Raw genomic sequence first — 12942 nt, forward strand, 5'->3', positions numbered from 1 at the left:
GCACATGTTGCCGGCCTTCGAGTCGGCCCTCAAGCTATTGGTGCTGCCGCCCGCCACGCAATTCGCCACAGGCAGCGGCTCAAGCGGGAGCGACGAGGTGTCGGAGGTGTTCGTGGGCATCTTGTGGCGAGATGGCAGATTGCGTTGTGAGCAGCGAAGAATTCGTGGCAAGCCTGAGCGAGTGACTGATGGCCCCAGACGTGGCTGAGAAAGATTTGGCTGGGAGAGGTTGCACAGAAGGGACGCGACCGTTGGAAGTCCGGGCGAATCATTACGGTTGGCAACACTCCGCCCAGACATTGGATCGTGTGGTCTAGTCCCGCTCGATCAATTGGGTAAATGGCCTCGGTGATCCAGCAAGATCAGAGGGGCGGTTGACACAATGGACACTGGATTTTCGTCTGGGCGCAGTGTGATTGGCTGAAATGGAATGATTGGATGACGTGAATTGCGGGACAAGTACAAGGATCTGGGACCCGGCGAAGACACGCCCAGGACGCGCATCGACCAGCGACCCTGGCCGAGTCGCTAACTCATTTCGCGACTCTGGCCGGGGGTAAGTCTGGAAAATACGACCAAGGTATACTCAAGTCAAGATGTTTCCGACCGACCAGGGAGACCGACCAAGGATGGGCAAAGATTCCGTGGAACGTTGATGGAGGTGATTTGTACCCACGACTCTATACTGGATGTTGGCTCGGCCGGGATGTCGACGTAAACCAAGGTATAGTGAAATCAAGTGAAAAGCAGAATGCATGTCTAGGTTGCAGGAAGATAGCCGCAGAGATAAAAGATAAACAGAGTTCGTTTTCCCCTGAAACCCGCAAGCCGCCAAGAAGAGCAGGAAGTGCAGGACGACCGGGCACCGCGGCTAGGTACGGCCGTGGTTGGATCTCTCCCTGAAGTAAGTACGCCCAAGTTAGGTAAGGTGACTGAGGCGTACAGGCGTCTCAGCGTGATCCGCCTATTTCATTTCCTAGTTGCAGCTGTATTCTTGCCCCGAGCGAGGTCCTGCATTTCATATTATCGATTACATCCTGGGCGGAGTGAGTAGCGCCGCCGGGGACTTGGCCGAAAGCCTATTGTGTGGTAGGGTATTGATATTGGTTATTTAATCTCCGTGCATTGGGAGTGGTGCACGTTTGAAGTCGCCCAGCGTTGGCCAGTACCCTGGATACGACTCGTTAGTTGACCGGAGTAGTGACCCACCGTCCAAGGGTCCGAAAGAATAAGTGACGGATATTTGTATTTGTGTATTTCTCTGTATTTGTGGTTATCGTCCAGAGTCGTAGGGGTTACGTTTGGAAGTACGTATCGCACCCCGCTCGGAAACCTAACAGTATACGACAACTCACCAACTCGGCGGAGCTCCTTGGCTCGAAGACAAACGACCCGGGAGGGATTGTCACAAAGAACACACGCCACATCGGGCGGACATCTTCTGGTGTATCCGCCTGAGAAGTTCTAAGAGACTTTGTTCTCCCGGAACATTCGCACACTATACAGCTGGGCGGAATAGACTTCATTCAGCAAGCCCAGCATCTCATTACGACGCCCTGCATCAAGCCCTGCATCATCCTCAAGATGGACCAGGTGCCCTGCTACTTCGAGACAGAGCCAAAGTCGACGACCACAACTCGGGGCTCTCGTGAGGTGCTGCTACGGAAAGGTGGATCAAGCCAACGGCGATTCACCGCGACGTTCACGATCACGGCTGAGGGCAAGGTGCTGACACCCCACCTCCTCTTCTCCAAGCTGAAGAACAAGCCGACGTGTCCCCCAGCTGTCATGGTCGACGTCAACCCCACTGGCATGTGGGGCGCGGACATTCTGCTGGATCATGCGCGCAAGGTTGTCTGCAGCAGGATGGAGACGCAGCTGTACCGCGAACCGGTGCTGTACATCATCGACTCCTACGGCTGTCACGTCAAGTTTGCTGATTCCAAGCGACTTGAAGCGTACAACATCTTTGTTCTGGTGGCGCCGCCAAACATGACCACCATCTTGCAGCCACCCGAGCATCAAGCGTGCTTTCACGTTGTGCGGTATGGTGCCCAAGTAAGCGTTCGACTTGGATGCCCTTCATCCACCGCTGCGTGACTTGCACGCTGCAGACGTGAATAGGGAACTTTGGAATAAGCAGTACCGTCAGCTCACTGGCGAGGACGGCAGGGAGCAGCTCGACATCAGTACACCGCAGTGGTACCTGCCGGACGACCGCGTGGCCAGCTTGTTCTGTTGCCTACTCCACGGCATTGGAACGCCCCTCCCGGAGTGTGTGGCCGAGTTGACGAGCTACATGGAGACTCTCAGCGACCTCGACGGCCTCTTCGATGCGGACTGCATGGCCGGATTCCGAGATGGGACTGAGGAGCCTGGTGAACTGGGGCTTTACGCAGCGTCTCAGATGCACCGAAGGACCATGGAAGTAAGTACTGTCGACAAAACCAACAAGGTGGTATCCAAGTTCTCGTACACAGTAGACAACCCCGTGAAAACAGTGTGTCTGGCTCGTTCCGGGTCCTACTTCGCAGTGAAGGAGTTTAATGGCTACGCCATTAACTTATAATATATGTCTGCTTTGAACTTCTCAAAAAGAAAGTTTTGTTCCATAAATAATTAAATGGAGAGCAACATCTCCGTATACAACGCAGCCACCCGTCAAAGAAAAGACACATTACTTACATACAATCGTCAGCAGGCGGGCTCGAACCCACGCCAGTTGAATAGGAGGGCCATGCCTAAATCACCAAGGCAGTAACCATTTCTTCAGACTTCACGAATTTGTTCAATATATAATAATAGGTCTTGTAAACGAATAGTACACCTCCACGCTCTTATATTCGTTTATTGCACTCATGCCTAATATGCGGGGTAAGACGGTAGTAGCTTTTTTAGCGCCTATATTGCGATTGAATGTAGAAATGAAACGAATGGCGGGACCCCGGGGTCCCGCATAAAATACCGACTACTTCGGGAGTTATTTATTTATTGTCGCGGCAGGGACCCTTTACCCTCTTCGCATCCTTCGTGTAGGTCAAAAATGAACTAACGCCGCCCAAATACTAGTTGATTGCAGCTACAGTAGCTGAGCTACTACACATGTCAAGGAAGGATGGTACATGCGGTCAGTTACATCGGCTGCAAGGACACACTGACAATCATACACTCATCCGTCCAATGGCTCTAACAAAATACGATATGTAGTACCACCTGTATAGCGACAACACAGCAACAACCATATTCGTTATCTACAGTGTCTATTGACCTTCAGTCTTGACGAAAACACCACTCCTTAACTTCTCGCGCCTTATCTGTACAAATCCATAAACCTCGTCCAAGGTTCTAAGCTGTTAGTAAGAATATAAATATTCTGCCGTACCTTGGCGAGGATATGTTTGTTTCTGAATTGAGGTACATTGTTGTCACTTAGTTCTTCCTAACGACTACAACGACCGGTCCCGCAGATGCTAAATTGGCGAGGATATGTGGTGGCCTCCATTCTCGAACTTATTCGGCCGACCGCGAAAAACTCAAAGCGGGTCACGAAAGCTGCATTTCCGTCTCCGATCATTGGCCCCCCCAATGCTGCTACCAGCTAGCAGGTCCGTGGAAGAATGAAGAATCCTGCTCGCCTGCAACCCAGGGCACTCGCATGCCAATTGTTAAAACCAAAAAAAACTGTTAGTCAAACGATTCTAAATCCTTGAGTTCAGTGGGAGAGACTCATTGACGTCATTTGCTGCCATGCGTTGTAGTGAAGATAACTGCTTCCATCTAACAACGCTTGCCACCGTGCGCACATCGCGGAGGGATACGAAAGTAGGCCATGCTACTCGGCCACCTGGTAGCAAGCGGCCAGCAAACGGTGTCTCTAGTTAGGGCAGGATAGCGCTAAACAAATACAATACACTATACCTCACCTGAAAACTGAAAGGCAAACAGCGTCCGCTTCGAGACAGCACTATAGTTTCTGGTTGAGAACAACGAGCTCTACTACGAACAGCGTTGGCCTTCATCTGCACAGAGTCCAAAATGCTGTTAGTTAGGGGTTCACTCGCATGAAGCTATCGAGTATGCCCTCACCTTGTGGAAAAAACCCGGCAGCATGGCGAGGAGGTGAATGTCGCCTCAATCCGCATACTTGTCCCGGAGTTAGTTTGCGGTCAACCACCCCACTTCTCGTAAAGAGCGAACTACTCACACCGAAACTCGAAATCATTTTCTTGTTCTTCTCTGACTCAGCAATGTTGTCTTGCGCAGATTAGTGCGTCTGGAAAAATGACGACAAGGAGAAAGAGCACAAGGATAAGCCGATTGGACGATGCAGACCCACCCATGAAGCGGTCAGCATCCTTCAATCAACTCTAAATGATAGAACGCGATACTCCTTGTTGCAACAATGCTTATCCAGATCCCCCCAGACTAAGCACTACTAGCGATGACACTGAAAACGATTTGGTGTGTATGTATCGACAAGGGCTACGGCTTTAATGTGTATGTGAGCGCTGATGCCAGCGTCGTGAAGCTGAAAGAAGTGATCAAACGTGAAACGTGGGTGTCGTGTCCCGCTGCCAATATTTCGCTGTATACGACGAAAGGAGGAACTTGAGGTGGCTGGCTACAAACTAAGAGTGAGGAGTACGAGCTCTTAAAGCAGCTGAAGGTGCCCGCGTCGGTCAAGGAGATGCTGATCCCAGAGAATGAACTTGACCCGCTCAGTTTCGTGGGGGACGACGCCTACGGATTCCCCAACAGGCACGACAATGGACCCCGTGACATTCATCTCCTCGTCAAGCTGCCTGACAACTGGTCAAGAGGTGAGTGCACTACAGGAAAGCCCAGTGCTACTTGGACCCTTACTGACGCGTCTTATGACTTTTGTGCAGAGCAAGAGTTGTGGAATGAGACTTTAGCATGTAAGTTGGGCGCTGGTTCTGTCGATTCACGAATTGATAGGACTAACGAATATAATTATGGTTTGCTGTGCTGCGGGTGAATAGACTGGGCCGACACTGGTCGCTGGTAGCTACGAGGAGGTCCGTATCACGATCTGCTGTCAGAATGCTCTCAACGGAAGGATACGAAGCACGAGTGAAATCTACTTGTAAGTCAAGGTGACTGCTTTCTCGATTGCCACGGTCATGTTACTTTGATTATCCTTTATCTTTGATGTTTTTATTTCTCTAAATGACTGCAGATCTTCTGTTACATTTTTGTAGTTCTTCTCGACTGAAGGTCTCTTCACTCGATTTTCGCCATTTCTTGCTTTAACTTAATTAAGCTAGCACGTCTTGGATTACTCGACTTGGATGTTGACATGAACCTCGTCGACCTGTCTATGGAGTTAACAGCACCATGCACCAATCGCAGCCCAGAAACCTGGCATCACGTGTCGAATCAACCTGTAACATGTCGTGAACTTCTACATGTAGCAGTGGACGTGGGCTTACGCCACCTCGACTAGCGTTGCTCATTCTGCGTCTTGCACCCTACCTCACAACAACAACAGCCAAGCACCACAAACTCCCAGACAATGGTCTCCACCACGGACTACAAGCTCTTCACGCCGCTCAAGCTGGGCGACAACCTCGAGCTCAAGAACCGCATCGTGTTCGGCCCCCTCAGTCGCGGCCGCGCCAGCGCCGACCGCGTGCCGTCGGAGAACAACGAGCTCTACTACGAACAGCGCGCGGGTGCCGGTCTCATCATCTCGGAGGGCACCGCCGTGTCGGAGCAGGGCTACGGCTGGCACCATGCGGCCGCGTGCTATACGGACGCCCACGTGGAAGGCTGGAAGCGCGTGACCGAGCGGGTCCATAAGAAGGGCGGCAAGATCTTCATGCAGCTGTGGCACATGGGTCGCCAGAGCCACTCGAGCTTCAACAAGAAGCGCGAGATCGTGTCGGCGTCGGCTCTGCGCTGCGAGAGCGGCCACACGCGCGACGCCAACTACGTCGAGTCGGACTTCGAGACGCCTCGCGCGCTGGAGACGGAGGAGATCGCGGGTATCGTCGAGGACTACCGCAAGTCCGCCGTGCTGGCGAAGAAGGCGGGCTTCGACGGGGTGGAGCTGCACGGCGCCAACGGATACCTCATCGACCAGTTCCTCCAGTCGGCCACTAACAGACGCACGGACAAGTACGGGGGCTCCTTCGAGAACCGCGCGCGGTTCCTGCTGGAGCTGGTGGAGGCTGTTAAGACCGTGTTTCCTTCGCACCGCATCGGCGTTCGCGTCTCACCCAACGGTGGCTTCGGCGGCATGGGCAGCGAGGACAACTACGAGATGTTCACGTACACCATGGAGCAGCTGGGCAAGCACAAGCTTGGCTACCTCGCGGTGCTCGACGGGGACTGCGCCCACCTCCGCTACTCCAACAAGAGCCGCGCGTTGACGGCGCTCGACGCCAAGACCGCGTTCAAGGGCGTCGTCATGGCCAACAACAACTCCGAGGGTGTCGTGCGTAGCGGTGCTGTCGATGTCGTTGGCTTTGGTCGCCTGTACATCACGAACCCCGACCTGGCTGAGCGATTCCAGAATGACTGGCCCGTGGAGCCCATGGCTGGGCACGAGGTGTACTACAACTCGGCGCTTGGGGGCAAGTTCTACAACGACTACCCGGCGTATCAGCCGAAGAACGAGATCAAGAACTAGGCGGATGGAGACCTAGTTGGAAGGCGTAATGCGCTGTGTACATGTAGATTGGCACACAAACTGGTGATGAATGCAACTTGCGATTGTCGCGTCTTGAGAATCAAACTAGAGATGGATCATGTTAGTCCACAGGCAGAATTTGTCTGAACCATACTAATTGGGTCCAAACCGTGCCTTGCAGGAAGTCTAAGCGACCCCACTTGGACCTGGAAAACGATCTCCAACTGAAGTGATGCTGGTGATTTCAGCTAAGTTTGTGGCCGGCAATTCTTCGTGGAAATCGACCATCGATTGCACCAGGTGCCCTCTGTTTTCGATTTGAGTGCAAGTCGAATTTCATTCCTTAATTTGCCGCTGCAACGATGGCGTCGTGATGTGCCTTCTCTGCTAACCTGTGTCTACTTATTGAGAACAATTGTTCAGCAGCTTATTATGCTTACGAGGCGACAGAGGTGGCTTGAAGCCTAACGCTTTATACTCCGTCGCAAGCCAAAAGCCCATCCGCAGGAAATGCGCTGGGCAACAAGGTGATGGCGAATTTGGTCAAAGTACTGGAAACAACAGAGGTACCAATCGCCATATTAGTCCCTCATGATACCCCAGCAGCAAACGGCACCCGCTAGTTCACTTCCCGTTTCGCTCCGTAACACGCAAGAGGCGTCACCTTTCGCAACGAACCATGGCAACTCTCCCATTCGTGACGACAATTTTTCTGCTCTGGAGCACCGCTGTCATGAGCATGGAGGTGTGGCTGTATAGCCACGGGAGCAACGGGAAGTTCACAATCGACACCATCCAGCGCTGCTACACGCTCAAGTCTTTGTGGAACGACCGAGCCGTTCGAGCGACGTGGAAGAAGCTGCCGAAGCACAGCGCGATTGTCTTCTACGAAGACGCCAGGTGCAGCGGCGAGAAAATCACCAGCTGGAACGCCCCTACTGGGAGCTGCTCGTTTGAAGACGACACCAGCAAAAAACTCAACGAGGAAGTGTCGTCCTTCATGGTTTTCACAACCGACGAGGGCCCGTACATGGGCTACGAGGAAATCACGGTCGACGACCCTGGCTCCATCTTCGACTAGCCGGAAACTCATCGCATCCACTGCCAGCCAACGGTGAATTGAGGAGCTATTCAAAGGTGAATAAATTCAGCCCACTTCTAAAAACAAATTGATTACAATGACCTGCGTCTCTCTATCATGTGACTAGCAGGGGATCAATTATTATCTTCTAACTAAGTTACTTAAGCTAAGCCCAGAGGAAGGCAAGGAGTGGATTGGCATTGTAAAGCTGTCTGAGTGGTAGTTTATAGGAGACTTTTTTTAATTTACCAACAAGGCTATTGCAAACGAGCACAACGCGTAAGAAGTCTCGATCAAGCAGGTAATCATGAGGCGACCTGCGAATATGCTTCCATTTGTATAAACACCACATGCAAATCGGATTCACATGTCAATGAAATCGTCGCGGTGCATGCCAAGTACCTAACAGATGAAATGGATCGCTTAGCCATTAACTATAGATCCTTCCTGCTAGTCGGTACAGTCTGCGCGTTGCCGAACACGGCGTTAGAGCTCGTCAACAGTCGCTCCCAAGCCAAGCGAGCCCAGCCAACACCAAATTTGCTCGCACGCGCGTCCTGCTGGAGTCCTAGAAATTCGTAGTAAATGCAGCAGCGAAGAGACAGTGTTAGGGATTACAGTAAACAGAGCCCATAAGGAGGCAGACACAACATACCCTTCGACAGCTCGCGGTGCTCTGGGAGTAGCGCAAGAACGTGGATCTCAAAACGCCGGAGATCGTTCACGCCTCGGAAGCCGAATCGCTCCTCGGACACCATCGCCTGCGGGTCCAGCACGTTGTCCGCGTTGTCCAGGACCTCCCACGCTTCGTCTGGAATGCCGCCGGGGCGCGGAAGCTGGTAGTCTCCGTCGCGAGTCTTGAGCCACTCGCGGTCCTTCCTCTTCGCCCAAAAGAGGGTCACGTCTTCGGCAGGAAAGTCGCAGCGCATGTCGTCCACGATGCGCTGCTTGAGCTCGTGGATGGTCTCGTGCTCCTCCATGATGAATGTGCTGATCTGGCCCTTGAACGCCGTCACGACGCGGATGGCCTTGGACGACGCTGGCGGGATGGGGACATCGACGTAGGTCACTACTACTGCTGGTGGCGGGACCATGGCTCGATTTGAGGAAATGGGAGAATGGCACACTGTGGCGTTTTTGGATGCTACTTGACAGAAAGTGACACGAGTATTTTCCCCCCTGACTTTTACGAAAGGTAATGAGAGCCTCTGAGCAGGAAAAAAAGGAGCGAAATTGACACGTTGCTGAGATCAATCACCTAATGAGGCAGCTCAAGTCGCCAAGACCAAACGGTTCGGTATGGTGCAAAGCAGTAGTAAGGGGGACATGACAAAATACGAGAACAAAGCTCCATTTACCAGCGAAATCTCCTCTGGGCAGCTGCAATGCAAGCCTCACCTGACTTGTGTCCATCGTAAGTTTTTTTTTTCGCTAGAGTATTTTGTATAATAGTGCACGACCAACAGAGTGCTTGAGAAGGTACGGCTGAATACCATCGAGCCTCTCCTCCATTTCCTTTTACTTTAATGATGGCCTATCCTGGTTCGTATTTCACTATGTCGACGTGATCGGTACAAAGTACTTCATCTATTCGGCTTCTACTCTCACCTCATTTTCGAGAACAGCGAGAGAGAGTGGTGGGACGACAGCATGAACATGGCCAACATTTATTTTCTTCTAGATTTTTTTCTCACTGCAGCGGCGGAGCAGCACCAGCATCCTGGCAGAAGGAAATTACTATACTAGTTTACCTCAAATTGAAATTATTTTTTAACGTTTCTGATGATTTAGATACTTCAGTGAGAGCAGAGTAAGCACTCGAAGAGCCACGATATAGGAGAGGATGCAGATGAAGTGGGTCCCAATATCTTCGTACTTGATGTTGTAGACTTGGTTGACGTAGCCCTGGACAGTAATGTCGCCAAGCGACAGTGGCGCGTTTTCGAGTGTTCGGCAACCAATTGGCAGGTCCGAATCCTTGAACGGCGTTGATGACGCACTTTCTGCAGGACAGTCACCAAACAGGAGTGCAACCAGAACTGAGAGCACGTATCTGTGAGGAGAGATGTAGTAGCACCACTTGTACACTCCTGGAATCGAGGCGGCGGGGGGATTGAACCCAGAGAACAGCAGGAAGAAGGAATTAAACAGCACACCTGCGATCGTTGCCAGCTCGAGGGTTGGCAAGGTATACACGAGAAACTGGCCCAGAAACGTCTCCAAAAGCACGAAGAGTGACACGCTGATCCAGTAGAGTAAACGGTTAAAATCGACGGAACGCCCACAACTGGGTAGAACACAGCGAAGAAGACCAAACCAATCGCGAGTGCATAAGGAATTTCGAAAAGTATAGAGCCCACGAAATACCAGACAGCACCGTACGTCTGAGAGTTCCGCTCGCGGTCGTAGGCAGCGCGTTCCCGTGCAGTGAAAGGGAGGACGCTGTTGAACGAGATGTTGCCCTGATACAGCGTTGTCATCAAGATCACCCCCACAGCCGCGTTGATTCCTTGGTAACTTCCGAAGTCTTCACCCACAAGCAACAGCCCGAACACCACGCCCAGACCCAACGCAATCACGAGTCTTGTGAGGTTGTACGACGGCGTCCTCCAATACGTCGTGAACAATCGTCGAGTCAACAACCACAACTGCGTCCTCGAGCTTGAAGCTTGTTTCGCTTGAAATTGGATCTTCGACAACCGATCGAGTGCAGGTCTACCGATGCCTGGTTGGTCGAATTTACGCATGAGCGATAAATACTCGGGGCTCTTCTGAATGTTGCACAAAGTCAACATTTGAGGTCAATTGTTCATCACTAGATCCTTCCACTCCAGCACCGATACACTCGAGCATCCCAGTGGCTGGGTTCTGACCCTCGGGTAAGCGAGGAATGCCTGGGACCGCCTCGAAGTAGTCAATTAAATGGCCGCACTCGCAGTGATCTGGTGCCTTATTGACCAGTTCACCGAAGAAAACCATCTCACCACCGTGTTGTAGCAGCAGCAAGCTGTCGAAGAGGAAGAAGACGTCGGAAGAAGGCTGGTGGATGGTGCACACAATATGTTTGCGACTTTCCGCACGCCTTCCATGATGCTTTTGGCAGAGCGAGCATCTAAACCACTTGTCGGTTCGTCCAGGAAAAGGATGCTGGGCTGAGCGGCCAACTCGACACCGATGGATAATCGCTTGAGCTGCTCATGCGTGAGACTTCGAACCAGTCGATCAGCGTTCGAGCGTAAGCCCAAGAGATCCGAGCACTCGTCCACTGATTCAATCTTGGCAGCAATGGGAATATCGCTGTCTTGACGCAAGAAGGCGCTGAATGTAAGAGCCTCGCGTACAGTAGATCCGTCGGAGTGAATATCTTGTTGCTCACAGTATCCAGTGCATCACCGTATCGCTCGATCAGACGCGGGGTACCCATTCAGCAAAACTTCACCTCGAACTTGACCCGATGTCTTGCGTCCAGCGATCACGTCCATGAGCGTCGTTTTGCCGGCTCCAGATGACCCCATCAGAGCAGTCATTGTGCCAGGAAGTGCATACCCACTGATCCCCTTCAGCAAGTGAACAGGCTCATGCTTCACTGTAACCGAGTACCAAAGATCCACGAACGCTAACGTCATTGGTTTGAACTTGGGTGGAACCGCGTGAAAGTCAATGACGCCTCCGTGAATCGAGTGCATTGCGAATGGATTTGCTGGTCCAGGCGAAGCAAGTTTGAAATAATAGCCAGCTCTTCCATCTTCGTGCAAGTCTTGATGCTCCAGTTGCAGTTGATAGGGATCTTTCTTCCTCTGAGATATCTTCTTCCTGACCAATTTCGTCCCGTTTACACTTGCCGGAGCGGCGTCAAAGCGTTTGTGCTCCAGTATGTAAGTCGTTATCGCAACGAAGAGGAAGTTGAACAGCACAAGGTAGACGACGCCACCCCACACCCACTCTGCGGCACGTCATACTGGGACAGCAAATACTCGCCCATCGTCTTGTTGAAACGCTGGCAGTAGTTGGTGTCACCGTAGACGCACACGTCAAACTCTGCCGAGCGATATTGGTCCACCATGACCGAACGCACGCACCACGCCACGGGGTTAACCCAGTACAACCACGAAAAATAGTCCGGAGCCATGGGCACCACAAACCCAGCAAACACGCTGAAGAGAATATTCGACAACGTCGACAGCGGTTGAGCCACATCGAGACTGGGCGAAAGCGCGGCTAAAGTCAAGAACGAAGCGCTCAAACCCACGCTGGATAGAATCATGCTCAGCAGGAGCACCACGAATGGGCCAAACTCCGTGACAAACCGACACATCTAGTACACCAACGACCCAAAAATGACGCACTCCCCAACGATGACAGGCAAAGCTGCTGTGAGGTACGCGATGACAAAAGCCCCCGTGCGGTAGAAATTAGCTCGACGCTGCTTGTAGTAGACCTCCCGTGCCTTGATGAACGTTGGAATCTCGGACGCCTGCCCCATGGACAGAAAGATTGCAGTCTGGTACACAATCCCCAACGTCACTTGGACGTTTGTGAGGTCGACATGAAAGAACGTGGTGCCGTAGATGAGGCCTCCAAGCACCGCCATGATGGCTCGAACACAAAGAAACTTCTTGTTCCGAAGCGTGATCACCATTTGTCGGCGGAGAAGCGTCAGTGAGCTGCTCCAAAGCGATTGTCGGAATTCGGGAGTCTTTACGAAAAAATGATCAGCAATGTACAGCAACTCGCTGCTCCAAGGACCACCCAGAGTTCTCATTGTGTGTTCAAAAGTTCGAGATTGCCGGAAATGACGCGCAAATTGACTCCTCAAACGAGGTACCCGACTCGATAACACACTTCCAGGCCTCACAACTTCGTATTGACGTTGCTGGTCGGTGCCAATGTCCAAGAGAAAACCGGCCACATCAACGTCCAAGGGGCAGAGCCAGCCCAACTTCTCAAAATACGGCAAAACCTGGCTACGAGGTCCGTGGTAGACCACTTCGCCACTGTTCAGTAGAAGAATATTGTCAAAGAGCTCGAACACTTCTGGTGTAGGCTGGAGGAGGGTCATAACCACCGTCTTCTGCTGCTTCTTGGCGATCTCCCGCTGCCTGAATGCGATGTCGAATGCGGTAGCACTGTCGAGGCCGGTGGTGACCTCGTCCATGAAGGTCGCAAGCTTCGTGCCAAACACCATTTCGCCGGTTGTCACGCGTCT

The 12942-nt window shown here is 52.2% G+C and overlaps 5 protein-coding genes across 5 annotated transcripts; 4 read left to right on the forward strand and 1 right to left on the reverse strand.

Moving 5' to 3' along the window:
• Positions 1-1584: 1584 nt before the first annotated feature.
• Positions 1585-2569, forward strand: PHYSODRAFT_261811 (hypothetical protein; the record flags this gene model as incomplete). The annotated part of the gene is made up of 3 exons (XM_009535170.1): positions 1585-2058; positions 2144-2428; positions 2456-2569. 3 exons carry the CDS (start codon positions 1585-1587, stop codon positions 2567-2569), a joined length of 873 nt encoding a protein of 290 aa, XP_009533465.1.
• Positions 2570-4371: 1802 nt separating this feature from the next.
• Positions 4372-5236, forward strand: PHYSODRAFT_304503 (hypothetical protein; the record flags this gene model as incomplete). Its single annotated transcript, XM_009535171.1, is given in 6 exon segments — positions 4372-4461; positions 4481-4554; positions 4636-4820; positions 4890-4919; positions 5030-5107; positions 5223-5236. The coding sequence occupies 6 exon segments, from the start codon at positions 4372-4374 to the stop codon at positions 5234-5236; spliced, it is 471 nt and encodes a 156-aa protein (XP_009533466.1).
• A 300-nt stretch (positions 5237-5536) lies between these two features.
• Positions 5537-6655, forward strand: PHYSODRAFT_520792 (hypothetical protein; the record flags this gene model as incomplete). The annotated part of the gene is made up of 1 exon (XM_009535172.1): positions 5537-6655. The coding sequence occupies one exon, from the start codon at positions 5537-5539 to the stop codon at positions 6653-6655; it is 1119 nt and encodes a 372-aa protein (XP_009533467.1).
• Positions 6656-7334: 679 nt separating this feature from the next.
• PHYSODRAFT_519658 (hypothetical protein) lies at positions 7335-7736 on the forward strand (the record flags this gene model as incomplete). The annotated part of the gene is made up of 1 exon (XM_009535173.1): positions 7335-7736. One exon carries the CDS (start codon positions 7335-7337, stop codon positions 7734-7736), a length of 402 nt encoding a protein of 133 aa, XP_009533468.1.
• Positions 7737-8099: 363 nt separating this feature from the next.
• Positions 8100-8830, reverse strand: PHYSODRAFT_337499 (hypothetical protein; the record flags this gene model as incomplete). Its single annotated transcript, XM_009535174.1, has 3 exons — positions 8100-8138; positions 8198-8304; positions 8392-8830. 3 exons carry the CDS (start codon positions 8828-8830, stop codon positions 8100-8102), a joined length of 585 nt encoding a protein of 194 aa, XP_009533469.1.
• Between the last annotated feature and the right edge of the window lie 4112 nt (positions 8831-12942).

Source organism: Phytophthora sojae (genome assembly GCF_000149755.1).
Source record: "Phytophthora sojae unplaced genomic scaffold PHYSOscaffold_8, whole genome shotgun sequence".
Classification (NCBI taxonomy): Eukaryota; Oomycota; class Peronosporomycetes; order Peronosporales; family Peronosporaceae; genus Phytophthora; species Phytophthora sojae.